The 27,871-nt window shown below is 41.1% G+C and overlaps 3 protein-coding genes across 3 annotated transcripts; 2 read left to right on the forward strand and 1 right to left on the reverse strand.

The window, feature by feature from the left end:
- cdhr5b (cadherin-related family member 5b) lies at window positions 1–12,702 on the forward strand. Its single transcript, XM_051073280.1, is given in 17 exon segments — window positions 1–27; window positions 1,033–1,212; window positions 1,305–1,367; window positions 2,286–2,375; window positions 2,539–2,628; window positions 2,841–2,942; window positions 4,422–4,601; window positions 4,781–4,871; window positions 4,973–5,010; window positions 5,012–5,071; window positions 5,731–5,934; window positions 6,643–6,753; window positions 6,844–6,910; window positions 8,203–8,398; window positions 8,687–8,771; window positions 8,773–8,850; window positions 8,955–12,702. Coding segments are annotated over 17 exon segments (2,208 nt in total). The 3' UTR covers window positions 9,501–12,702.
- Window positions 10,378–24,720, reverse strand: LOC108893768 (GRAM domain-containing protein 4). Its single transcript, XM_018692100.2, has 19 exons — window positions 24,507–24,720; window positions 21,522–21,768; window positions 20,712–20,814; window positions 19,778–19,898; window positions 19,606–19,673; window positions 19,371–19,503; window positions 19,232–19,257; window positions 18,601–18,692; window positions 18,430–18,521; window positions 18,260–18,308; window positions 17,955–18,026; window positions 17,802–17,845; window positions 17,614–17,723; window positions 17,373–17,527; window positions 15,071–15,218; window positions 14,902–14,995; window positions 14,669–14,759; window positions 14,001–14,069; window positions 10,378–13,862 (listed from the first exon to the last, which is right to left on the reverse strand). Exons 2-19 carry the CDS (start codon window positions 21,705–21,707, stop codon window positions 13,755–13,757), a joined length of 1,761 nt encoding a protein of 586 aa, XP_018547616.1. The 5' UTR covers window positions 21,708–21,768; window positions 24,507–24,720; the 3' UTR covers window positions 10,378–13,754.
- Window positions 24,721–24,805: 85 nt separating this feature from the next.
- On the forward strand, window positions 24,806–27,507 carry LOC108893779 (cytosolic 5'-nucleotidase 1A). Its single transcript, XM_018692127.2, is given in 7 exon segments — window positions 24,806–25,011; window positions 26,007–26,036; window positions 26,038–26,121; window positions 26,276–26,411; window positions 26,512–26,634; window positions 26,715–26,845; window positions 26,923–27,507. Coding segments are annotated over 7 exon segments (786 nt in total). The 5' UTR covers window positions 24,806–24,975; the 3' UTR covers window positions 27,169–27,507.
- Window positions 27,508–27,871: the final 364 nt, after the last annotated feature.

Raw genomic sequence — 27,871 nt, forward strand, 5'->3', positions numbered from 1 at the left:
ATGGACGGGGATCATCCGCACTTCACTGTGAGGATGTCTCTCAGCTTTCTACTTCTGATCCTGCTTCAGACGTCCACCGTGGTCACGAACAGTGAGTACTGAACAGTGCTGCCTCGGCTTGTTTTGTCTGATTGTTGGTGTCACTTGACAGAAAGTAATGGGCTCAATAAGCGTCTGCTAACAGGCCTATGTGGTAAAAACCAACCAGTTCTAACTAGTCACGATGAGTAAATGCAGATAAATATCATAAATGTGGAATTAAAGCACAGGAAGAGCTCAGGTGAACGAAAAAGCAAGTAGTTCGACATCGAAACAGCTCAATGGAAAGTGTGTGCGTGGAGTCGGGAGAGACGAGGGGTGGAGACAGTTATTATAATCTCTGACGTTCAATTCAGAAAAGCAAATTATGATTATTTATCAGTTAATCTATGGATTTATTTTGTCAGTTTCAAAATGCTCAAACACTGGGCAGGCGGTGGATAGTAAATATTATTGTTGGGAAGTATTGCAAAGTAATAAAGACTTTAAAATGTCCTTATATGTGTTTACAGCTACAGTATGGTGAGTTATAAACATTTTACTCCATGTTTACTTATAAATGCAAAATGGTGGAGGCTTAAAGTGTTACCACCTCACCTGTAGAGAGAACACTCAGCTTACTGCAGCAGCTGACTGTCAACACTAACTGATAACTAGTTACTTCACCATTTTGTTTAGTTGCACCATCTGTACTGACCTTACAACTCAAATAACCTGATAACATTTAATACAGCCTGTGATTACCTGTGTAATTTTGCTGTGTGAATCAGGGAGCAATAAAATACTCACTAGTTCTTCCTGTTACTTATATGTAGTAAAGAATGTCAGAAAATGTCTGGGCAGGCAACGGTTTAAAAATCTAAATAAATCTCCTCTAGTTATTTATTAAGTGACTAATAAATATTACGCCTGTTGTTGATTATTTTGGACTACTCTGGATTAGATTTTCGAAATTTTTATCCTTATCTTTGATTGTTCTTTCTTTCCCGACAGTCTGCTCTGGCTCCTCCATCTGTGCAGATTCCAGAAAACAACACAGTGGGTGCTGTTGTAGCAACAATCACTGTCCAACCAGGGGTGACCCTTGTCCTCAATCCTCCCACTGATGGCTCTGACAACCCGTTCAGGCTCGAAGGAAACAATCTGGAAGCTGCACGTGTGTTTGACTATGAGGTACTGTAGGTCATCACTAATGGCACCAACCAGATCCAAACCCATGTTTCAGTTTATAAAACCTGTTTTGATTGTTTTTTTGTTTTTTGCAGATTAATAAAAACTTTGTGGCAAGGATCACCTGCAAACCTGCAGCAGGATCAGCAGGATCCAATGTAAGACTTCATATACTACTACGGTGTTTCACTCTGTAATGTGTTCACACTGATAAAAATAACTGAATGAGGTTTTGTCTTGAAATGTTTGAGGTTCACAAGGTTCTCTAGGGGCTTGAGGAGGTTTTAAAGGGTGTATAAGAATTTGTACAGCTTCTGGGATGTTGGCAAGTCTTGGAAGCAGTTCCTTCCGAGGTTTTACAGGATGAGGACTGAGGAGGCTATAGAAGTTCTTGAGAGGATGTTGCACAGAGAGGTTGTACAGGTGCTTGAGGAATGTGTAAAGCCTTTTATTAAATGGTCGTCCAGGTGCATGAGGAGATTACAGATACAGGTTTGAGGTTGAGAAGAGGTTGTGCTTAAGAAAGTCCTCCACCAAGGTTGTACAAGCTCTTGTTAAGGTTCTCCATGTGCCTCAGGAGAGTTTATGGGTTATCTTCAGAAGACATGGTAAAGGATGCTTATGAAGGTCCTCCAAGAACTTGAGGAGGTTGTACCGGTTCCCGAAGAAGTTGTAAGTTTGCTTGGAAAGGTTGTATAAGTTCTTTTTGAGGTTCTCCAGGAATTTGTAAAGGCTGTTTGAAATGGTTCTTAGGGAGGTGGGCTTATCTTCTCATACAGGTTTTCATGTTCTTGAGGAAGTTCTCCAGGTGCTTAGGGGAGGTTCTAGAGATGCTTGAGGGGTTTTTGAAGGAGGTTATTCTGGTGTGCGTCAGGATTTCTCTTTCCTGGATCATGTGACATTATTTCAGAGTCTGGTTTTTGTTGCAGCTTAAAAAATGGACATCAGAATCCTGTGTCTTTGATTTATTTCATATTCTTAACACTTAATATTATTTTAAAAATGTAATGAACAGTAAGGTAAAATCATCGGTAAAATGAATTATTCAAACAAGGACTGTGTCTCTTTGTTTCCAGTTGAACATCGCTATTGTTGTAGTTCTTACCAATGTGAATGATAACCCTCCAGTCTTTGCCGAGAACCCCTACCGCGTCAGTATCAATGAGGTAAGACCCTGACAAATACAATTAACTAACCACCATTTTAGTTAGTGTTTTTTCTGTTATTTGGTCAGTTCAAGCTAAATGAACGCTTTTAAAAATCTTATTGTATTGTATTTTTTTTTATCTGTATTTCACCTAACAGAAGAAACATATGTTTTTGTTCCAGATGTCTCCTGTAGGTTCAGTCGTGGGAAACTTCAAGGCCACAGACGTAGACCTACACAGTCAGCTCTTCTACACATTGACATCTGAATCTGTAAGACCTCATGTTTTTTTTCATTTCTCATTAGGTCTAACATTTAGATAAATCCTCTTGTATTTTGTTTTCTCCAGGGTCAAATGAGATCATGGATATTAGTTTATAGGATATGTTTAGCTTAGTTTAGCACAAAGACTGGAAGTAGGGGGACACTGCTAGCTCAAGATGCAGTTCTTAACAGTTTCTATTGTCCTGTTTGATTTCTGCAGACCGACTTCAAACTTAGGTCATCTACTGTCCCTGATGTCCTCGTTGATAAGCCTCTAGACTATGATAAAGTCAAAAATGTCCAACTGGTGCTGACCGTTCAGGTGAGTACTGCTTGTTCTGTTGGTTCTAAAGACTGATTTCTTTCATCACTCTCAATCAGGGCCTTTTCTATCTTTGTGAGGGCCGTCTGCAATATGCTGTTTGGGGGCCCCTAGTTTGCAAAACTACGATGGAGAGATTCCTAATCCCATAGATGATCCACAAACATGCCACAGTCTATTACAGTTCCCGAGCAAAACAGGCCACAGTCATGATAACCTCTCATATTAAAACCTCAGATTCAAATTAGCAAACTGTATTGTCACAATAAATATTCTAATATATGTGGCAAAGAGGGAGACTGCGACTAACTCAGTTGAGTTAGCAATAATCCACTGCCACAATAGTCCAAAATAATCAACAACAGGCGTAATATGTATTAGTCTCTTAATAAATAACTAGCGTTATTTATAAAGCTTTAGCACACTTCTAATTAAAGGCTTATAAAAACACTAAACAAATTAATCATAAGTAATGCTAAAGTAACGTTAAGTGGCAAATATCTGAGAAACATCTTCCACTGGACGATGACATAGCAGACATCTGCACCACCACCACCACAACCACAACAACAACAACAACAACAACCGCCATAATCTGACAAAACGGGTCAGTCACTCATTTCAGTCAGTCAGTCCCAGCACAGTCCATCCACATGTGACATGTTAATATTATTTTAGCCAACTTTCATGAAGCAAACACTAAAGCAGGTTTATGAGCGTACAATTCTTAGCCAGCTAACTAGCATTTCTCCGAGGCTAGCTGAGCTAGCTAGCAGGACCAATAACAAACTTGCTAAAAACTCGACGTCACATCACAAACAAATGCCTTACCTTTATCTTTTGGCTGTCTTTTTTCCTCCGTTTTCTTCTTCTTACATTTTCTGCCCCGCTAAGATAACTTCTTTTGATGCCATAACGCCGCTTCCCATCCACATCCTCACTACCGGCAATCATCGGTACCTGTCAATCCCATCGTACCTGTCGGCGGACGTCACTCACTGCGCGACAGAGTCCAACGATTTTGACTTAATTATGCCACAAAAACATTAGCCACACCTTATCATTGCGGCTTATTTTGTTCTTATATCCCACGTTCATTTTAAGCATATAAAGGATAAAGAAAGGTCATTTTAATTCTCCTCAGATGAGGATGAACATTCAGCTTTGGGGCCCCCTAGTGGCTTGTGGGCACCTATGCATTTGCATCGTCCGTGTATAGCAAGAAACGGCTCTGCGTCGCAGGGTTTGATTTTAATGTAACAGTCTCAAAACATCTGTGGATTGAAGTGTGGGTACTTGGGGAATAGCTGTGCAGCATTCTGGTGGACCTCAAAGACCCTGAGTACATACTTTCTCAATCAGCTTCTTATTGTGAGTGAATGGTTCCTAGATGAACACTAAAATTGGAGTTGAAAAGTCAGAGTACTTTGTTTCACATAGTTTCTCAGACCTCTGACCATATCTGTACCTTTTTTTCAGGATGCACCACTGACAGCAACAGATGTCAGGTTCACCTCCACCACCACCATCATGGTCACCATCTTAGACGGGGACAACAGGCCACCGTGGTTCCAGCCCTGCACCAAGCACGAGGTGGGGGGGGCTTTGATCTGCCAGAACGATGGCTACACCGGCAGGGTCAACTTAAATGAGCAAGAGGTGCGTATCTACAAAGTCCAGGGCAGATACTGAACCATATCAAAGAGCTCCCCTGACTATATGCTTCTACTGGACTGTCCTGTGGTCAACCACGTCTAAACCAATGACTGCAGATGGATGATGTATCTCCACTTTCTCCCACTGTATTAAAATGAAGTGACGTGTTTTCTCCTCTGCAGGCCGGAGCGTTACCACTGAAACCAGGACCACTTTACGCCATTGATGGAGACTCTGGGATAAATGGGGAGATAACATACTCCTTTCTGAGTGGTAAGCAGCTCAGACTGTACCAAACAACAAGTGGTTTGTTTTTCACATCTGAGTTGTTGATAACTGGCAGGTAGAAGCAGCTCAGTCTGTGTGTGCTTTAGGAAACGAGGATCGTCTGTTTGATATCAACGCGAACACAGGGGAACATCACCATGCTGAAAGTGGCCGACGTGTTGGGGACAATCAGTCTGACAGTGCTGGTAAAAACTAACTTTCAAATGCTTTTAGTCAATGCATTCAAGCATTGTGTGTTCAAATAGGGCAGCACCTCACAAATTCTTTCCATTACTGATCAACCTGTAATTATTTTCTAGACTAACTGATTAATTGTTTGTATAAAATGCCCAACTAACAGTCAAAAATCTAAAAATGTTCAGCAAAAATTTGTATTTAAGAAACTCACACCAATGACTTCTGGGCAGTTTAACTTTAAACAGTTTAATTTCTGGCAATCCACTAATCAATTAACCATCTACTCATTTCAGTGCTACAAACAATGTATTTAAAAGACATAATTTTTTGCAGTCAGTTATTTTCAACTGCAAATCTGGACCCTCATTCAAAGGGTCGCAAGATAAATCTGAGGGGTCATGAGATGATTAATGGGAGAGATTCTGATGCAGTTACAGTTACTTTAATGAAACCACCACCAAAGTTTACCGGGGGAAATCACCCTTTGGTGAAAGTACAATTTGTAGACATCTGAAGGGGTCACAAGCCAAAACACAGCTTTAATCTTCAAGAGTAAATTGTTTTTACAGAATTGGTATATTTCCCTCTGAAATGTATAAAGTGGCACAAAACAGAAATACTCCAGTACAAGTACAAGTACCTCAGAAGTTTTGTTTTTCTCTCCTAGGCCGCCCAGAAGGTGAACAGCTTTCAGTTCGCCACCACCACCGTCACCATCAGTGTTCAGGTGAAGAGCCTCCATCCTCCACAGTTTCAGAAGCCTCGGTACGAAGGCGTCATCACCTCAATGGGCTCCATGGCTATGGACCCGACGAACGAGGACAAGCCACTGAGGATCCTCGCTACAGACGACGACTACACTGCCACCGGGGTAAAACACTGACTCCAGACTCTGTACACCTCTATAATTTGGTCAAAGTTTTCCATTTGCACTTAAAAAAAAGAGTTGAAATACAACAAAATGTTTTTATACTTGGCTGAGGTGGAAACACTGATGTATCTGTAAAAGTAATAATATGGCCAAGTGCAACGGAAACAGACTTATAAATCATGAGACGAATTATTGGAGCAGTTGAAAACATCCATTTTGTTTAAGTTATATGAAACCAACAAGAGTTTATCACATTTTCCACATCAGCTTTGCTCATTTGAGATTTGACTTGTTGCGCCATTGTCTTCTGTAATGATTTAGACTTTAGCCGCATTTGGACAGAAACTTTACTTGAGACATCCCAGTTGCTGTTAAAAGTTTATAAAACCTTGTATCTTGTTTTTACAATAATGATAATAACACAGTACTCACCAAGTTAATAGCTGAGATCTGGGAACACACTGATGTGCCAAGAAACACTCAGTTGATCAGAAAGGCTGTAAACAAACAAAAAACACTTTATCTGGAGGTCAAACTGAGAGTAAGAGCAGCTGAAATGTCACTTAACTTCTCTAAAACCTCTTCAGCTAAATGCGCTGGCTAACGCAGCTTCACATGACCTGAACATGGTTAGCTGCTGTCACATTGTATATTTAATGTACCAGTTCTGTGTGTTTGATGACTGAAGAAGACTTTCTGTTCAAACAGGGTTTAAATCCCCACATCACCTACTCCGTCAGCGGGAGCAGTGATTTCTCCATCATTGACGGCTACTTATTCATGATGAAGGATCTCCCTGAGGGCACATTATCTCTGCAGGCGAGTTTACAAATCTAATAAAAGTTAAAGTGGACTTATTGAAAGGTTTATTTTCTTATTAAGCACTTGACTTCATCTTCGCGCATCCAGGTGGTGGCAATAGACACAACTAATGACGAAACAGCTACAGCTCAGCTCTCGGTGGAGGTGACATCAGGTAGGACCCAAACCTTCAGAGAGGGTTTCATCTACGGCTAATTGTGCTAATTAGCTTGTGAGCTCTCCAGACTAAAAGATCCACTGATGCTATTTAGTTTTGATCAATTTCAAGTTTACAATTGGCCAAGTTTTCAAGGAACCCAAGAACATTTATATGAATTTTATCGACACTGAGTTATGTTTTCTGTGGTTGGTCTGCTTGGATGTCAACACAAACCTCAACAGAGTTCATTTAGACATGGACAAAGACCTTTTCACGCAGTCTGGCAGCACTTTCATGAGCTTGACTAAACCAGAACAAACTGAACTTAAACTAAAAGAAAAATGTGATAAACTCATGGAAGATAATGGCACAAATTAAGTTCCTGATACGTTTTTAAGAGCTGTTTCAAATCATGGAAAGCAACGCCAACGTCAACGCTTGTTTTGCTTCTATTTCTGTCGTTTCTCTTCTTCGCTGCCGAACATGGTTTCTTTCCAGGAGCGGGTGGTGGTGATAATAGTTGCTTGCCAAGAGCTTCAGCTTGTGTTGCGTTTACTGTTCCGTTTCTGGACTACCTAAGATGGGGCAGGCCGTGGTTAGCTAGTTAGCATGATAACTTCAGTAGCTATAGAGTGGTGTAGGGATGATGTATTTTTGTAGGCCAGCCCTGAAGTTAGCATCACCCTTGTTCCCTCGACAAAAAGCCAATAGGATTTTTTCAATTTTGGGTTTTGGGTTTTGGATTATTACAGAAAAACTCTGTGACCAACAAAAGATAAACCAAGTACACCGCGATCACATGACGTCAGCGTCACCACCACTAAGCTTCCAACTGGTCATTTCATTTAGCTCTGAGCTCTTCTACAAAAGCCTTTCTTCTTAGAAAGTTAGTGAGAGTTTGAAAGAGCGTGAGTAGAAACACAACGAGGCTGTAAAGGTGGACTGGTGAGTAGATGGGTTTTCATGTTAACGTCCCCGACAACCTCTGTAGTCTCATTTAGACACTCGTTAGCAACCGCCTTTTTTAAGACACGTAGAAGTTTTTTATGTCATGAAACGTGAAAATATCTTGACCTTGTGTTAAAACCACAGACCTTATTTCAGACATTTAACCAAAAACACACTGACTTTGTGACGAGGGAACCAGGAAAGCTAAATGCTAACCTACTTCCTAGTTTTAGGACTCATTCCTGCATCACTTTATTGCTGCAACATAAACGCTTTAAGCTAAAATGTGCGTTAAAGACTGGGAGAAAACGAGGGCCTAGCATGGAACCATTAAGCTTCAAGGTGTGCTCTCCTCCCAGGTCTCACCTCCACCAGTTTGCCTCTGAGCACTACAGACATTACGGCCACAACCTCCATGGTGGAATCCACCACCGACATCAAGACCACTGAGGAAATCCTGCCCACCACCACCAACCCCACTACGACCAGCGAAGGCAGCGTCTCCACAGCGCCCCCAGGTGGTCACACGTTTCTCGCAGCAGCTTCTTCTCTTTCGTCATATAAAATACTTTAAAATCGAAATAAAAGTAGTTCAGTGTTCTTTAAGAGCCGCCCACTTTGACCAGAAAAGGTTTCTTGTTGACATTCAAACTGACCAATCACAGAGCAGTGCTTTGTTGTGCCATTTGTTTTCTCCCTACAGTGATTTATTTGTGACCATCACATCAACACTAACATTGATCACCAGATATTGATTTACTTCTGCTCGCTCTCTCTTGCTCTCTCCCCCTCCCCCACTCTCTGATGCCTTCATGTACTGACCTTCCTTCTTGCAGTGGTCGTACCATCGGGCGACTTCAGTGTGGTGGACATGGCGGTGCTCGGTGCGACCCTGGGCGCCCTGCTGCTCGTGTGCCTGGTGGTCATTCGGGGTGCTCGTCCATCGCATGCAGAGGGGGAAAGCTGACTGGAGGAAGATCTACGAAGCCAACGTGTTTCGGAGCTCTGTGAGTTCAAAGAATATTTTAAAGTTAGCCAGAGTCATGAAGATAAACTCTGACTCCTTCTAAGGCTGTTTTACTTACTCTTTGATTGTATCGTCCGTCCACAGCTGGGTCAAGGTTCAGGCGGTCCTAAGGAGGGCATCCAGTATACCAACGAGGCCTTCCACAATGATGAAGATGGAGGAAGCGTGGGCTCCGGCGGCCAAGATGGCAGAAGTGCAATGGCCTTCAGAGAGCCACGAAAAGTGGTGGAGGATGTCTCCCTCCAAGAATCCATTGCAAAGTCTTCTGTTCCTCTCCACGCCCTCCTGCCCGACAACACCAGCGAGGCGGGCTCGTCGGACAAGGCCGACAGCGAGAAGGAGGTGAAACCCATCCTGACCAAGGAGAGGCGCGTGGAGGAGGGGTACAAGTCGGTCTGGTTCAAGGAGGACATCGACCCCAACGCCAAGGAGGAGGTGGTCATCATCCCGGACAGCAGAGAGGACGACAGCGAGGACGAGGAGGAAGACGAGGACAACAACCGGCATTCAAAAACTCCAAAGGTTGGATTTGCTGATGCGGATCTGGACAGTGGGCTCGGGCTGAAGATGGGGGATCAGGCGGAGGACTCAGATGATGATGATGATGAACTAATGACCTCTGATCTGTGAGAGCAGCCAAAAGACTAACGGGAACCACCTGTAATAAAATCTGATGATTTATCAGCTGTGAGTCCTCTTATCAGTTGTGACTGAAACTGGACCAGGACTGAACACACCTTATGGAAAGATTATAAAATGCAAAGTAATTATGACTTGTGTGTTCAGATTTAAAGTAAACTGAACCTTTCAAAGCTTTTATTCTTTATGTAAATACTTCATACATTATAAGTAATCAAGTGTAACCTGATAAAGATACTGAGACTATTTTATATATTGATTTATGCTCAGTAAAATCAGATGTATTTTGAAACTTCTGTCTTTTACCTTCCTCTTTCTCTTGTTCCTTAACAGTAGAGCGACTCTTTGAAACTGCAAAAGGGAAAGTCTGTGAAAAAAGCTGGTTAATTTTGCGTTAATCATTCATGTTGTTTAGTGCTGACTGATGAATATGTCTTGTATAAAACTAGAGAGAAAAAGCAGGTCACTAAAACCAGAAAAATAACGTCTTTTGTTACCATCTATGATAATAAATTTGTCCCTGCTGATACTGAAGACCGTAAAACATGACGACAGAAACAAACTCTGAACTTCCCATAAATAAACCACAGCAGTTATGAGAGATGTTTGTCAGCATTTCACAAGAATAATTAACAGATGTTGAACTTACAGAACAGAAAACGAATGTAAATAAGTGTGTTTATGTTTGGGTCAAACAAAAATATTGTATAGTAATAACATTAAATCCTTTAACTGAGGAATAAGGTGGTTTAAGTTTGATTTGTGCTTAATTTGACGTTAATCAAAAAAGACAAACCTCCAGTGGTGACACCAACAGGCTGGAGCAGGTAATGCACCAAAATAACAACAACAACAACAACAGACAGCGTCAGTGTTAAACATTTGATTTTACTTAAATTAAAAAAAATGTACATCACATTTAAACAACGAAAATCATTTCATTTAAAAACTTTACACCTATTGGTACAATGACACCATTTTATAAAAATCCTTACATCCAGGAAAAAAAAAAAACCAAACAGACTCGCCACTGACGTAAAAATGAAACCACAAACAAACTCAGGAGGATTAAGAGTTTTAACAAAGACGCATGAAACAAAAACTCTGAGTGAGGCAACATGGCGTTAACGACTGGTGTCAATATTGCAAAAATGAAGCGTGTAAAAACATTTTAACAAGACAGAATTAAAACTACAAAATATTTGGCAATGAAAGAGCTTTGCCCTGATCACACCAAAAACTGACAGAGTGAGATTATCATTATGTGGACTTTTTTAAATTAAAACAAAAAATGCTTTCTTTATGTGAATGTTTCATGAGCTGATTTTTTATATTGGAGAAAAAAATACTTTAGTTTCGTAATAAATTTGGTTGAGCTAACAGGACAGCTTTTGGTCGAAAGATGATAAGATTGTAAGGATTTAATTGAAATTACATCTGCTACATCATACTACATCTAGTGTTTAGTCAATCTGCAGAAAAATATTCTGCAACTATTTTGAAAATCCATCATTTTTCAAGCAAAAATATCAAATGTTTGATGGTTCCAGGTTCTCAAATGTGCAAATTTCCATTACCTACATTAAAGTGAACTGCATATCTTTAGGTTTTGGCCTGTTTGTCAGATAAAACAAGATATTTGATGCTATCACCAACAACACAAGGAAATATTCCCTGATGTTTTGTTGCCCAAATGATTAATTGACTAGCTTAAAAAATTACTAGCGCATTAAAGTGGAGTCTAATTGAAATGGGGTGAATCCGATTTTAATTAAAAGTGATAAATGCTGGTGTGACAGTAGAATGTGTTCCTCTGAGGGACAGAAAACCACAGTTAAAGACTGGCAGTGATTGGCAGGAACAGAAACATTATTTTCACGTTTACACTAAAGCACTTAAACTGGCTAGCTAACACTTTGTCAGTCTGCGAAAAAATATGTTTCCTCATTGAGCCAGGCAGATTTCATGGAGATACAAACAAATAATTTGTGCCATCAAATTAACCAAAAATACACGTTTAGAGCATGTCAAAGGAAAATCAGAAGTGTGTTAAGAATTGTATATTTTTGTTTTGGTCCAAAATCAAATTTTAGGTTTTAAAGTGCATCATCTAGATCAGATTGATAACAATGTGTGAGCAACAAGTAGTTATTTGTATGAAGAAGTGTGTGTTTTAAATCTATGACACCTGCTGGCTCCAGCTAATATTCATACTTCTGGTATTTCATTGTGTTGTTTTAGCTCTCTTAGCTTATCTGATTAGCACTGTGGTTGAGGAAAAAGCTACATTTAAAACAAGAGCTAAATAGAACAGAAAAGTCAATATTCCAGCTTTGGCTTATTGATTATGAAAGAAAGCTAAAAATTACTGACCTGTCATTAGAAAAAAGAACCATTTCAGATCATTGTGTTGTTTTAAATTGTTTAGCTTTAGTGAACACGCATTGAGCTGAGAAAATAAGCTACTGTTCAAACAAAAAAATCTAAACATCAGAAAAAAAATTCAATTTCTTCAATTTTTTAAGCCTCTTAGCTTATTGGCTATGAAACAAAAAAAAAAAAAACCTGAAAGATGAAAGACAAAGAAAATACTTTTCAGGGCGCTGTAATTTATAATTGTTTAGCTTTAGCCTTTAGCTTTGAGCTATGGGAAAAGCTAAAGGTGAAACAAAAAAGTCAGTTTGTTTGTAATTTTTTTGCTTGTTTGTTTTTTTTTTTTAGCTTCAGCTCCTTAGCTTACTGATTGTGAAATAAACTCAGACCTGAGGCTAAAGAGTAAGCTAAACAAACTGATTGTATGTTTCATTAGGTTTAACGTATTAGCCTTTAGCTAAGACAGAAGTTAAAAGCTGAGATTAAATTTGTGGTTTACATTAAGTGTTGCACAGTAAATAGTTGTAAAACATTCATATAGAATACATAATACATAGTAAGTCTCTTACCACCACATTAAAAAGAAAAATCACTGTAATTGACTATAAGGCTTAGCTGTTAAGTACAATACAGAGTCATTTAATAAAGTTTTTACAATTCCCTGAAGACACTGATGTAAATTAATGAGGTTTAAACATGTTTATGGTATATGCTAATAACACTGTAAAAACAACTGCCCAAAACTGAACATGAAAATGAACAGAAAATCAAGTAATAATTTAAGCACTAATGCACTAACCACCCAGGCTAAAATATGCTGCCTTCAAATGGGGTCATGCTCACCATGTTTACCAGATTGCAAATTTCATTTGAAGGCAGCATTAGATGCTAAAAAAGTGATCCTTGGCTAATATGCGAAAAATCTGTCTGATAAAAATCCAAAAATCTAAAAAAAACTCTCAGTATACTAGCAGCCGTGATGACGATGACATAGTGGGCAGACTATTAATTTTGCATTTCGTTTGTCATAGACATTGAGCTCTAAATTAATTCAGATTAAGCCACTATGACGAACTTTATTCCTACCTATGAGTAAATTCTAAGTATGAATGCCACAAATTCTTCTAAATCGTTTGTATTTTGCTGCTTAAGATCAAATCCATTCGTACGACTGGTTCTTGCACAAGGCTCATTGTGTAGTAAACTTTAAAGTGTAATGTACCTCAATGGAAAAACTGAAAAGACACAACCTGCAGCCAGATGTAGCACTTATATTAAAGATTGTAAACGACTGATTGTTCCTGTGTGAACAAAAAGAAATAGTTAGTTACCTTGCAGGTATTTTTTTCACATTAAAAGCCAAAGCAAGTAAAGGAGGGATTGTACTCTTTGAGCTGCTGAGAGGCTTTTAATGTGAAACAGGAAGTGATTTTAGTAGAAGCAACGAAAAATAATAAGTTAATTAGAAGTATCAGTGTTAAACAGAGAACGTGTTTTCAGTGAGTGCTAACTATGAAGATTACATGTATGACACAGGTTATTTCAATCTTTATTCGTCTGTGCAAGCAATTTATATTTGAGAACTTCCTGGAAATTAAAACTCAGCTCAGGTCTCTTTTGCAGGAGCTTTATGTAAAACTGCTTAACAACAGTGATTGATGCTGGTTTGGCTGATTCTGAAACGAAATCAGTGATTGGCTGGAATCAGCTTATTTAATATCAGTCACTAATGTAAGGTCTCTGAATTGTCACGCTAACCCGAATCGTATAAAAGCAGACAAGCAGCTCAAGCTGAAGAAAAACGTCACCGGTGAATAAAGGGTGAAACAGATCCAGCGTTTGTGTGAAGGCGGCCATCTTGTGAAGGTGTTACTATGTCTCTGGGCTGGCGGCTGTGGCCATGGCCAGGATCTTGTTGTACTGAGTGGATATGGCATCGAAGGCTTCGTCTCTGTGCATCATCGCACCGAACACCATCGGCTGTGACAGAACAGAGGGAACATTTCTATTGTATCACTATGTATTTATATGTGTTGGTGTTTATTTTCACTAAACGGACGCGTGAACAAACTTTAACGTCAGATCGGATCAGAGCGCCTCATCACACCGAGCTCTTACCTTTTGGGTGGATGGCGTCGCTATGGAGATGCCCATCCCAGATCCAGGCAGCACTGACAAAACTTTGTACTGTGGGGGACAGAAAGGGAAAAGTTTAATTCTAATAATCTTTATTTGCATGATTCAGCTTCAGTCAACTGTGACAAAAGACAGGTTAAAGTTACTGAAGGGAAACCCGAATTTCCACAAGTGAGAAAATTGCATATGTAACAGCGCTAATAACTAAAAATCCAGCATCAGAACAGTACATCATCTCACTTGTTTCATATGTTTAGATCAAAAAATAATCTAATATTATGTTTATTAAATATCTTATGTTTTGTAGCAGAATTTAAACACAGTCACAGTCAGACATTTAACAGCAGAACAGAGAGGACTGAAGGCTGTACGTATTTTTATACTGCAGAGACTTGGAAAAATTAAATTAGAACAGAGAATCGTGAGTTTTAGAGGAATTAAACCAAGTTGCGCTGATGTTATGGATCTGCACTGGTACAGTTTTGCTGCGTACTTGTCAAACTATAAGACTAGCTATCTATAAAACACGATTATAAATAGTAACCAAGCAGTAATTAACCTACTGCTGAGTAAATGAGCAATGATAGAAACAGCAGTAACAAGTCAAATGGAATATGCAGTATATATTGTATGAAGCAGACTCTGCTTACCTTCTGGATTTCTTTGATGTCGAGCAGTTTGATGACTTTGTTCCTCTTGGAGGATCCGGACCTGGAGCTGGAGCTCTCGAAACACAGATGACTGAGGAGACAGAGGAGACTCAGTTAAACCTCCCTTGTTCACACAGATGTTAGTTTGTGTTATTGTTTGACTTTCAGTGATGGAGCAAGTATTCAGAACCTTTACTGAAGTAAAAATACCACCAAAAAGTAAAAGTACATACTTCTCAGTGACGTAGAGGACTCCGTTGCGGATGTAGTCTGTCGGTGTCTTCCTGTCTCTGTTGATGAGGCAGCAGCGCCATCCGTTCTCACACACTGAAAACAACAACACAATGAGGATGTTATTCCAGATAACTTCAATCAGTCCGCACCCTGCAGTTCCTCCCTCACCTGGCAGGGGACGCTCACTCTCCGGAAGGTTGAAGACTTCGTGAAACGCTCCTCTCTTGGTGCTGTAGTATCGCCCTCCGTCCTCGTCCCGGTTGACACCCATGGGAGCTGCAGCAGTGAGGCTGCCTCGACCTCCCGCCACAGTAGCCTAAACAGGAAGACGGGGACGGGAAATTAGCAAAACAGCAGCAGGTGAGGTGTCGAGGTGGAAGCAGCTCACCTGACCAGGTGTGTTCACAGCTGTTTCACAGGTTGGATCAAAGTTGATGTTAAAATGTGACTGCCTGAAGTCCTGCTAGAGGCTGCAGTGTTCAGGTTTGTCCTGAAGGTGGCACTACACTAGAGGAAGGAACCAACCTAAACATTCAGGGTAAAAACCACCAAATTTGTACAAGAATTTGGAGGACATGTGAAGGAAAAAAAAGTATTGAGTGGCCATGAAAAGTCTCTTGAAGTATGTCACTTTAATTCATTCCAACGCTAAAATAAAATTAAATCAAGTTGAAATTGTCCGTGTTAGCAGCTACTAATGATACTGCTGCCAGTAAGTAAAAAAACAACTGACTAATAATAATTTTCTTGCGAGAAAGACTTAATGACCTTGTTCCCACATGTTATTAACTCTTGGCCACACAATTTATTATTTTCCTTCAATGTCACAAGAAGAGCTCTGTAAAAAAACAAAAAAAAAGATCGCAAAAACTTCTGATACAAACCTGAAAATTGAAGGGGTTTGTCCTGAACATGTTGCCAAAAGAACGGTCATGGGGTCATTTGAATATATGGACGATAAAACTCCCAGTAATTTCACAATTGGTGTGAAAACCATTGAAAACTGTTTGATAATCTTCCATAATTCTGTGTAAGACAATTAACTCGGCCTAACCATGGTTGTACTGGACATTTCTTGGCCCAGTTAGTAGAACGGAGGTAGTGGAGTCGTGGAAATACCAAGCATTCTTAGGCTGCTAGTTCAAATCCAGCTCAAAGGAGAGACTTTTAACTGTCCAGTACCTGACTGCACAAGGTTATTTTATACTGTAACTAATCAACAACAACTCAGTAAAGGAGTTGGGTCATTGATTTCATGTCATCAGATGGTACAGTGGGTTGTCCAATTATCGCAGGGTTGGCGGTTCCTGTATATGGGCCAAAGTGTCCTTGGGTAAGACACTGAACTCCATATTTAAACTGGCCACTGGCCTGAAAAACTGGTCAAAGAAGAAGAGGACAATAGCTTGATTCAGGATATCCTATCTTACCTGGTCTTTGGCATCAGGACTGAGCATAAACATTTGTTGGGGTTTCTCACTCTAGAACACTTTGAGCAAACACACAAACTATCATGATGACTATTGATCAGCAGCTGATTGGTTTTACTCGGTATCTGATCAGCTCTGACGACTCTACATCTCTTAACTACAGTACACACTCTACACTGACTGTAAATACACAACACACACAGCAGCATCCTACCTGTTCACACTCAGACAGCTGAGAGAGAAAAACACAACAACTCAGAGAACTGAAACCAGACAGACCTGATACCTGAGACCTGAGACCAGAGACTAGGAGGAACTAGCAGGAACCAGTGGTGGACTTGTGTTTCCTGTGACTGTTTCCTCTGCAGGTCTCAGATGTTTCTTCTCAATCTGACAATGAGTCTGAGGTAGTGTCACATTCAAGTCACTAAACCTCAAGTCCCGAGGTGAGTCTCGAGTCCTTGGTGACCTGAGTCCAAGTCTCAGTCACCAAAGAAGAGTCCAAGTTGAGTTTGAGTCATGTCTTGAGTTACCTGAGTCCAAGTCCAAGTCTGAGTCCCCAAAGAAGAGCTTAAGTCAAGTCCCCATTTATCTGAGTTTGAGGGTCCATGTCCAAGTCACCAAAGAAGAGTCAAAGAAGAGTCAAAGTCAAGTCCAAGAAAAAAAGTTATTTGGTTTTTATTTTAGAATTGTAACTTTATATTTAAGCTTAGATGATTAGCTCAGCTGAGAACATAAAAATTAAATGTTTTTTAATGAATATTTACACTAAACTTGATCAGATTTTCTTCTAGTTTGGCTTAGACAGCTGACTAGACAGATGACAGGAAATAAGAGAGAAGTGAGAGAGAGATGGGGAACATGAACGTATGAACCAAATTTGATGGAAATCCATCTGATAACTGTTTCAACATTTCACTTAAAACCAGAGATGTGAACCTCATGGTGGCACTGCAGGAAAGGTCAGAGGATCCTCTGAGGAACGCGAACACCTGAACAAAATTTCATGGCAAGTTGTTGAGATATTTATTTTTACTGACCCGTCGGCTCAGGGTGGTGTTGCTACGCTCCTTCAGCTGCAGGTCGGTGGGTAAATTGGTCCAGATGATGTAGGGGGTGTCGAAGCGCTGCCTCAGCTTGGGACAACTCTTAAAGATGAAGTCGATGATGAAGAACTTTATTCCTGCGTACACAGCTGAAGAGGAGGAGGAAGACTCTGATCAGGCTTTAGTAACGTACGTGTACCTAATAAACTGGAAAGAGTGTAGAAATAAAATGTACCTATGATGAATCCCAGCAGTTTGTACGGCAGAACGCAGGAGGAGATGAAGGCGAACCACAGACCAACGTACAGCTTCTGAGTCAACTCTGGCTGAACCCACATGAACAAACTGCACAAAGAAACACATTATTAAATATTTGGATTGACAGCGTCTGATCTGGATCGAAGTGTGTACAGCCAAACTCACTTTTTTATCTTCTCCAGGATGTTGGCCATCTTCCCAAACAGATTCTGTGAGGACAAAACACAAAGTCTGGTCTGAAGATTGAGATGCAAGTGATTTTGACCAAGACTTGTGTTGTGCAGGGGTACAGCAAAAACAAATAACATAGAGCTTCACCTGTGCTTTCTGAGCGACGTCCAGAACCAGCTGGAACTTCTCCGACACCGTCAGGTCTTCTTTAGGAGGCTCCTGAAAAAAAACAAGAGGAGGCAGAGCTGTAAACGTCAACGTACACCTGTAAATCACCTGGACTCCATCCTGGACCCTAAACATAATTCCTCCAGTTTCTAATGCATGTAATGATGTAGCTTCTCCAGCAGGTGGAGCTGTTTAGCCCTCAGATTCTCCTGTTCACCTGTCCAGGTACGATATCAGCCAGTTTTAAGGTAAAATCTGTGCAGGTGTAAAGAGAGATTTCTCACCACGGGTTCAGACACTTCAGGTACGATGCTCCACTGGATCCTCCAGCCTCTGAAAGCAGTGCATCATGGGAAAACACAGGTACATATGAGATTATTTCACATTCTAAACAAATCTACATGTATATCCAAACTGAGACTCATCATCAGGCTTCATGTGTCCGATGGCTGACCTGGCGATGAGGTAATTCAAGGACAGGCGAAGGATGGCGAGGAACAGGAACATGGGGATGACCCAGCCGTTCCACGCTGCGTACATGTAGACCTGAATTTAAACACAAAGTGAATTATTGAGGCTGTGTGTGTATGGACAGTTAATGAGAGGATGTTGTGCGTGGACTCACAATGAAGGCGATGGCCGACGTGTAGACGGAGTACCAGCTGGATAAGGCGGAGAGGTTCCTCATGAAGTTCGTCACAGGTCTGAATCCTCGCTCTGGAAACATGACAACAGATCAACTGACCAATCACAGACAGAGGATTTATCATGACGGGAAACATCAGCCAAGTATGAGCTTCATAAATCCCAAATTTAAAGGATAAAAGGATAAGTCCTGGATTTTTGAACCTGGACCTACCAGACTCCATTGACAAAAACGTGAATTTTACCGAGCAGAACACAGGAGCTGCTGCTTTGATACACTAGTTTGTTTGTGTTATTGTGTGACTTTCAATGGTGGGAGAAATGTTCAGTTTCTTTACATAAGTAAAAGTACCACACAATAACACAAACAAACTAACAGATGGAGGCAGCAGTATTCCAGCAGCTCCTGTGTTCTGCTCGGTAAAATTACTGTTTTTGTCAATGGAGTCTGGTGGCTTTGAACAGAGAAGAAGTAGTTAAAAAATACCAGTTTATCCTTTAACGTAAATGTTAACAGTAATGATATGAGAGATCAGTTGTCTGCTTTATTAGCACTACTTCTTCTCTGTAAGGAAAAAAACCAATACAGGAAAAAATATAGAAATACTCACTGAGGCGTCTCATGTTTTCAGTCAACCTGTGGAGCGGAAACTGGTTTAATCTTTAGATTTTAGATAAATGCAGCTTTAACACAACAAAAACCAACAATAAGTTACATGTTTAGTTACTTAAAGTAACTGTATGAATAACCTCTTGGCACTCAGCGGCTCCTCCGTCTCCACCGTCTTCTCCTCTGGCTGGAAGCGGAAGTCTTCGATATAAACGCCGAAACGTTCGTAAAGCCATTTCAGGAAGCTGTTGGACAGAGTTTCCCTCTGTTTGTCTTCAGGAGAGAAAACAGTTTTACCACATTAATCCAGGTTTATATACTGAGGTCTGTGAGGAAGAACTTCTATTTAAAAATGAGTGAGTTTGTGCAGCTCACCTGTACTGCTGCCTGCAGGTGCTGGAGGGGGTGGGGCTTTAGGCGTCTGAGAAGGTGAGTCTTCAAGTCTGTAAAGTTTCCAGCAGACAGAAACAATCAGTCCAGATAAAGAGCAGCTGTGTCTGCCTCAAACCAGCTCATTAAATAAAGTGCTTTTATTTTAAATAACTACTTGGATCTCAAGACGTCGTTGATCTTCTGCTCCAGCTCGATGCGTCTGCAGCGCTCCTTCTCCAGCTCCTGTCTCAGTGAATCCACGTTGGACTCCTCTTTGAGTTTACTCAGCTCCTCCTCTGAAATATAAAAACGTTCATACTTTTATCTAAATCTCTTCCAGTTATTACCGAGCTTAATAAGGGCTGCAAGTCTGGTCTTTGGAGCTTTTTCTTCCCTGGGTTTTGCCTCTCAGGCTATATGTAGCTTGTTGGAAGGTTCAGCTGAATATATTTATTTGTTTATTGCCACCCTGAAACCGAACCTGCAGACTTGGCATCAGTGATGGATTTTATTTGTCTGTCTGTACACCTGTCACAATCTGTAAACATATAGTTTGATTTATGAACGCCTTCAGATTTGCCAGTGTGCTAAAATTTATAAATGCTGCCTGTTCTATAACCTCAAACAATAATCAATCAGTGATATTAAGACATTAAATTAGGATTTTCATTTAATTACTCTAAATACTTCTATTGTCCTTTTTCGCCTCTGTGTGTTTGTGTCAGACGAGGTCAGCAGGGTTATTAATAGCTGTGTGTGTTTGTGTGTTACATAAATCAGACAGGCAGATATTGACGGATTACCCAGCATGCTGTTGTGCTGTTGGGTGTCTGACTCTAAAACTGCTGTAAGAAGAACAAGCAGCCAATCAACAGGAGCACTCCCATCAAAAATTAAAGGGACACTACTTTTTTTTTATTTATATTTTTGAATCTGAAAGTGAATTCTTAACCTTTGCAACAGTCGTTGAGCGTTGAATTGTGGGTAATAAAATCTCACTGAGAAAACTGAATTCACAGATTTCACATTATGACCTCTTATAGACTTTAGTGTTATTTATTTGAAGCTTTATGGAAACAAAGAAACCCCACACAGAGTGTTGTACTCACGTAAGAAGTGTTTCTCTAACAAGGCGATTTCTAGGTGACCTTTGACCTCGTTCAGATCTGTCCTCGAGTCGTCTTGGAGAGCTGCAGAAAACCCTGGACCAGCCTGAAAGACAAACACAGAAATATGAAGTAACCAGACAAAATATAAACAAAACAGTGACATGAAATCAGTTGCATGAAACCAATCTGAATTGAACTGAAGCAGGGTGATGGTTTTGTTCCTTGTGGGGTGCCACAGGGTTCAATCCTGGGTCCTCCTCAGTTTATGCTCTATGTTACTATAAACATTTAGTTAATTAAATCTGGGATTTTTTAACCTTTCCAACCTCATTTTCCCATGTTTTAGAGTGTAAATGATTGGTTGCTGCTGCAATATAATCAAACTGGGAAACTGTCCGTGTCAAAGTGCGTCCATCAATGTGTTTGTTTTTGCCACCGACAGGCTCAGATTGTTATTACAGGTGTCGGACAACATTATGGATAGAATTCCTACCTTTTTAGTAAAGAGAAAAATCCTCTTTGTTTATCCAGAAACTGGCATTTTATCGTGCTCACCAGACTCCATTGACAAAACCAGTAATTTTACCGAGCAGAACACAGGAGCTTCTGGAATAATTTGTTGACGCTAAATTTGAATAGCAGAGAATGGGCATCATTAGATTTGTCTGTAAAAACATGCACAGATCCCTGCCTTGTTTTCTGAAGGTTTGTATTATTATTGTTATGAAGCTGTTTGGTAAAACACGACCAGAGCTGATGAGAAACGATGGTCGATTCTCCGTCGCAGATTAAACAGGTGTGTTCTCGTACCTGAGCGTCACTCTGCTGCTCTCCCTCCACCTCCCTCAGCTCCTCCGACTCTCTGGAGGCGAAGCGAGGTTTGATCAGGACCTCCTCGGTGCATTCTGTGTCGGACGTGTTGGGTGACTCGGCCAGATCCAGGAACTCGTCCCGTCTCTGGCCCCGGAACCGGATCCTGTCCAGACGCTTCAGCATGGTGGGCGCCGCGGAGCCGGGTTCTCACCTGAACATGGCCGACAACTCGAGAGACAAGAGACTGGAAGAGGAGAGGACAAAGGAAACAGAAACACTGAGAAATAGTCCAGAAAACATCCAATAACTGATCGATAATGTTTTTAATAAACTGAGACTTTAGAGTAAACAAACATAGTGGACGACAGCGTCTCGTTTGTTGTGTTTCCATCATCAGTCAGCTGCTTCCTGATTGTAAAATCAGTCTGAAACCACCTCACACCACAGGAGAATCTGATGAGATCATCTTTAGAACCATCAGATAATCAGACCTGTGCTGACATTGATCGGGAGGGAAATCAGCTCAAATATCTTTTAGTGTGCCCCCCGTTTAGCATCAGCATGTTAGCATTGTCATTGTACACGTTAGCACTCAGCTCAAAGCTTCACAGAGCTGCTAGCATGGATGTAGTCTTGTTTGATCTTCAGTTACACAAACGGACACACACAGCTCTGATTATTGATCCTCTGTGGACCATGAATCAGATCACAAACCTTTAAGTTCCCTAGAAAAATTCTGACAAGTGTTTTCATGTTGGTTTCAGAAGAACTGAATCAAACTTCTGCTGTTCATCTACATCGTGTGAGATAATTCAACAGTTTAAACCTCGTGAGAGACGACTCCGTCAACACCAGGTGATCACAAGCTTTATTTGTGCAGGGAGAGTCAGGACACCTCAGCCCCGTCACATAAAGACTCGTACAAACAGCTGAAGCAGCCGACCAGGCCTCATCACACTGTTTGTTCAGGGAGGAGGAAATGTTTCATCATCTGCTGCTTAATGGTTCTTTGTCTTCCTGTTTGATCCCCTGATGTGTCCAGACTGGAATGAGGACCGGAAAAGTCTCAGAGGTCTCTGAGGGACGTCTGAAACCTCAGACCAACAGCTGTCCTCAGCTGCAGCCCTGATGTTTTGACACTGCAGGTGAAGACAACTGAAGGTGAAGGTGTGTTCAGTCTGACTGGTCCGACTGCTTCTAAGACAAAAAAATGAATCCGTATCTGCACGACTTCAGCACTGTCTGAACAAGTCGGACTAAGAGATAGACCAGAGGTAGAAAGTATCTGTGGACATTTACTCAAGTATTTTAATTTCCAGCTACTTTATACTTCTACTGCACCAAACTTCAGGGACAAATATTGTACATTTTACATGCAAAACATATGATAAAGTGAATATTTTTATTGTAAATACACTGAGTAACATGTCAACTGTACAGAGACAACACCAGCTTCTACTTAGAAAAAATAATAATAAATAGAAAGTAGAGGATAAAAAGAGCAGCAGCTGTAAATAATAACTTAAAAATATAAATAATAAGACTACAAAGACAGTACCCTACAGGTTGTATAGTACTTATTTGCCCTTATTGCATTTATTATGAGCAAACACCTACTTCTTACTAAGTAAATTATTTGATTCTTAACCCTTTTTTCTTAAAACGTGTGAAATAATCCATCAATATTTTCTGATATTGAGTTTTCTTCTTCTTACTCGTAGCAGAACAACACGCCTCATACTTCTTGCTTCAAGACACAATCAGTTTTGAGTCGGGTGTGGCCAAAGATGCAATCACACATGACGATAAATGTCACAGTTTAAAGGCTGAATTTTATCTCCTGAGCAAAAGCTGAAGAAACCAGATGGTTGATTATTCTGGTTTTAGATTTTTCTTTAAAGTCAGAACGCGACAAACAGCAGAATATTTAACAAACCTGAGGTCGGAAAACAGTTATAATTATAAAATGTGACCAAACTAATGTAAAACCTGACTCAGACAATGTATATCTCTATCATCATGTTATACTGTGATGTTGTTTTATCGCTCAGCCCTCTTTTTAAACAGGTTTATTGAATTAAAACAGGTTGAAACACTTACTTTGTTTTTATAATATAAAGTAGTTAAAACCAGCTCCACCTGCAGCATTAACACGCTGCTGAAGAACTGATGCATCAGTATTAACAATCTGATACTGTGAAGTTACTTTTAATACTTTAGTTACATCTGGCTGTAATAGTTCACTGCTTTTCCATGTGGAGTATTTTTACACCGTTGCATTTGAACTTTGAACTTTAAATGAGTGAAGTTCTTCGTCCACCGCTGTGTCAGACTGGTCTGACGGCCTGTAATGATTAAAGTGTCACTCTTTACCTGCACAACACCGTCTGACTGACGGACAGTTTACTGACAGACAGACTGATTTTAAACTGACTGACAGAGATTTACAGCCTACTGACCGAGGCCGGATTAATCTCTTATCCATCACACATTATCATCAGGGAGGCGTCTGATTGGTCCCAGATTAATTCTGTGCAGCCAGAGACGAGAGGAACATGGAGTCAGAACCATCCATCAACTACAGAGTTATGTTACTTTATGTTAGATGTGATGGAAAACATGTTTATGTGGACGTAGCCTGGGTACCTGGGGACCATAGGGGGCGTTGACAGGGGGGGCAACAACAAATATTTGCCCCCAGGAAGTTAATCCAGCCATGTCTGTGAAGTTAACTGACTTTTACATCTTAAACACTTAGGAAACTGTCTTTGTAACACCTTTAAAGACCTGCAGACATCCTGTCACCTGTGCTGCTGACAGCCAATCAGCTGCCGTTTACCTGCGGACCTCAACGAGTTTTGTAGAACCCCGGCTGGCCCGCGTGGTCCCGGTTGGACCCACCTGGCTGGGCACCCTCAGGAGACCGAGGTAAAGAGGGTAGGAAGGAAGGAGAAGACAGAGGACAGAGGAGGAATGTCTCACCGTGAACCGAAGCCGGAACAAACTTTGCCTCCTTCACTCCAAACCCGCTCCAAAAACCGGGTCAGGTCCGCTCCGAACCGGTCTAGGCTCCTCTCAGACCCGTTCCAGACCACGCCGCTTCCTCTGCTCCAATAATAAATCCGGACGTGGGGGGAGTTTAGCTCGTAAAACCGGACCGTGTTTGCGTACCTGACACAATGATCACCGCTGTGGGCGGGGTGACGAGCGGCAGCCAAACAAGGAAGTGACGCCATCACGCTGCGTTCTTATCGAACGTCGGTCGGGCGGAACCCAAAGGGCGGAACCTAAATAAACACTTGTCTGTTTCTGGGGGAACTTTGAAGTAGTTTGACAGACTGTTCAGTCTGTTGTACTTAATGTGTCGTTAATGTGAACAGGTAAACAGAACAGGTAGATAGAGTCCGTTAAAGCCGTTAATAACGTGCAGAGTCTCGGCTGAGAGGCGGACATGGTCTCCACGGTCCAAAACACCGACGTGAAGCAGGTAAGACTTACCTGAAGCAGGTTATTTAGGGCTGTTTCGGCCCCAGAGAAAGTGAGACAGGTAAGTTCATACACCTGCAGAATCAATCTCATACAGCACGGTCAAAAATATGAGATATCACGCTGTATACTCTGCCGTTTCTCAGAGTTTCCCACCAGACTCCATTCAAATAATCATGTATTCAGACAGAAACTTCCTTTTTTTCATAGAAAATATCAAGTAAGTCTTTCAACTTGGGAGATTAGTGACTTCTGTTAAATTCGGCCCATAAATAATTTCATGCAGCCGGATGTTGCACTAAATTTTAAACTCTTAAATCTTAAAAACGTCCCATTAGAGTGTAGGAAATTTGGAAGTGACAAACTTGCATGAACAGCTAAAATGATATGGAAGCGTGGCTGCATAGAGTATGTAATATATGCCGATTTAACTGGCGGGACCTAATCATTTCAATAACACTTTGAGTCATTTTTTAACATTGACATACCTTCGCCATTTAACGACGCAATGCTTAAGTTGCAGATTTTGTAAAGGGGTTTCGGATCGGAGAATATGAGGCTAAAATTCAGAAGCGTTTCTGCAAAGACTGCAGGGATTTTGAAATAAACAAGCAAAAATATTCTTTAGGAAAGTGAGAAAATATAAAATAACATGATATTTTCTCACATATAAAAATCTGTGTAAGAATACTGAAGTTTATAATATCTGCATGAAGTCGAAGGCCAGCTTCCACTTAAAATTCAGTTATTTTGTTGTTATTATAAGCAGTGTTCCATGTTGGTTCTGCTTCTGTCTGAAAGTGATTTTTATATTTATTCTGTATTGGTTGCCAGTTAGTTCGGTGTTGGTTATGAGTATTTTGTTTTCAGATTAATAATACAAAATATAATCAACCAATACATTTTGATGTATTATTATAGCTGAGGATGAAACTTTATTGATGCCCAGGGGGAAATCTCTGATTTAAAGATGCAGGTTCTGTGTCTCCTCTGCAGAAGGATGCTGATCGTGCCGTGGTCGTTGCAGGTGACGTCTCGTGCTGTGTTTGAGCCTGGAGCTGATGATGGTGATGAGGTGTATAAAGTGGGCACGGCTTTCCCGCTTCTCCAGGTCAGAGTTCAACGCTGAAACATCAGTCTAAAACTTAGACTGATCTGAACACAATCCCATGTACATACTCAGCAAATGTGAATTAATCCGCCACTGAAAGTAGTTCCTAACTGTAGAATAACACCCGATTGTTTGTGGGTTTTTTCCTCTTCAGGCGCTCCAGAGAGTGAATAAACGTCTGCTGGAGGAGAATCCTGATGAGTCGCTGCTGTTCGACGTCGTCCTGATCACCACCAACACGCAGCAGCAGCAGCGGAGCTCCAGCATCATCAGCAGCACCAGACATTACGGTAATTTAACTCTGAGCATCATCAGCAGCACCAGGAGTTTATCATCTTGTCAGTGTCAGCGTTGACTTCCTGGTGTGACGTTATCGCTGCCCTGTTGCAGGTCTTGACGTCAGCAGGTTTTGTTTTTCCAGCGAGGAGGATTTCGTCGAGAGTTTACTGAAGAATAACGTGCAGCTCTTCCTGTCGGCGGACAGAAACGAGGCGTCGCAGGCGTCTCAGAAAGGTCAGGACTTTATTTTCCTGAAAATCCTGATGTGGTCAGTCGATGGTCAGTTTGATTCATCCTTCTTGTCGTCGGTCCAGGTGTTCTCTCTGCGCTGCTGGACCAGCACTCAGCTTCCTGTCCACCAGAACAGCTCAAAGTTTTATTCTCTGGAGACGCCATCATCCGGCCCGACACCGACCCAACGCCAGCTAGCCGACAGGGCGCTCAGGTACTCACAAATTTGTGCGACACATTTCTTCAGAGCTGACGTAGACGATGACTTATATTCACCTCCTTCTTCTGCAGACCTTCTTGGCTCAGCTCGGTGAGATGCGGCGGCGGTTTGGCGCGTTCGACAGTCCTCTCAGCATCGTCCTGGTGACGGTGACTGGCGGCAGGGAAAGCTGCGGCGCCGCCCTGCGGACGCTGCGGTCCCACGGCGTCAGCGTAGACGAGGCGTACTGCCTCGCTGGGGCCCCGAGGGCTCCTATCCTGTCGCTGCTCCGACCTCACTTCCTGCTCAGCGACGGCCTCGGCGGCCTGGAGGAGTGATGACGCAACAGCGGGACGAAAAATCCCTCACTGTGTCTTTAACAGAAGCTTCCTGTCTGGACTCAAACTTTAACATGTCTGAGTAGCTTTGTCTGTTTTAACCTCAAAGTCTCTGACGATGTTATCGTGAGTCTATTGATCTATTTAAATGTCTGTTGCTGTTTATTTGTTGTTCTGATCTGTACTTACTACTGCACTGAATTCTGGGTAGGTTTATACCTGTTACAGGTTTACTGTCATTTCGTTTCTGAAAGGGACTGACAGTGAGATTTACAGGTTACAGATTTTTCCATTTTTTATACAAAAATAAAATATTAAAAATAAAAAGGGAAATACAGACTCTCTGTTTATGCGTTTGTTTTGTTGCTGTAATGTTTAAAGTTGACCAGTAGGTGGCAGCGTTGGTCAGTAAAACCTGCAGAGATTACAACACAAACACAAGAAAGGTTGTAAATATAAAAGAACTAAATGCTAATCTATCTACAGTAGGTGTATTTAAGAAGATTCCAGGAGTCCTTGAAGCCTTGAAGAGGCTCTAAGGGAGCATTTTGGAAGTTTTAAAGGAGGTTCCTGAGGTTCTACGGATGTTTAAGGCAGTTTTAAATGTCCTTGTTCAAGGTCATTAAAGGAGGTTCTGTTGGTCCTTGAGATGGTTCTAGGGATGTTAAAGAACATTCAAGAGACATATAAGGAAGATGCTGAT

Source organism: Lates calcarifer, linkage group LG10, assembly GCF_001640805.2.
Source record: "Lates calcarifer isolate ASB-BC8 linkage group LG10, TLL_Latcal_v3, whole genome shotgun sequence".
NCBI lineage: Eukaryota > Metazoa > Chordata > Actinopteri > Centropomidae > Lates > Lates calcarifer.

Excerpts from the sequence above, each read along its gene's own strand:
- LOC108893768 (XM_018692100.2), bottom strand. The coding sequence starts at position 21,707 with ATGCTGAAGCGTCTGGACAGGATCCGGTTCCGGGGCCAGAGACGGGAC. Across the intron at positions 20,815-21,521 it reads AGCAGCAGAGTGACGCTCAG|GCTGGTCCAGGGTTTTCTGC; the intron begins GTACGAGAACAC and ends TTTGTCTTTCAG. Across the intron at positions 18,027-18,259 it reads CTGAAGTGTCTGAACCCGTG|GAGCCTCCTAAAGAAGACCT; the intron begins GTGAGAAATCTC and ends GTTTTTTTTCAG.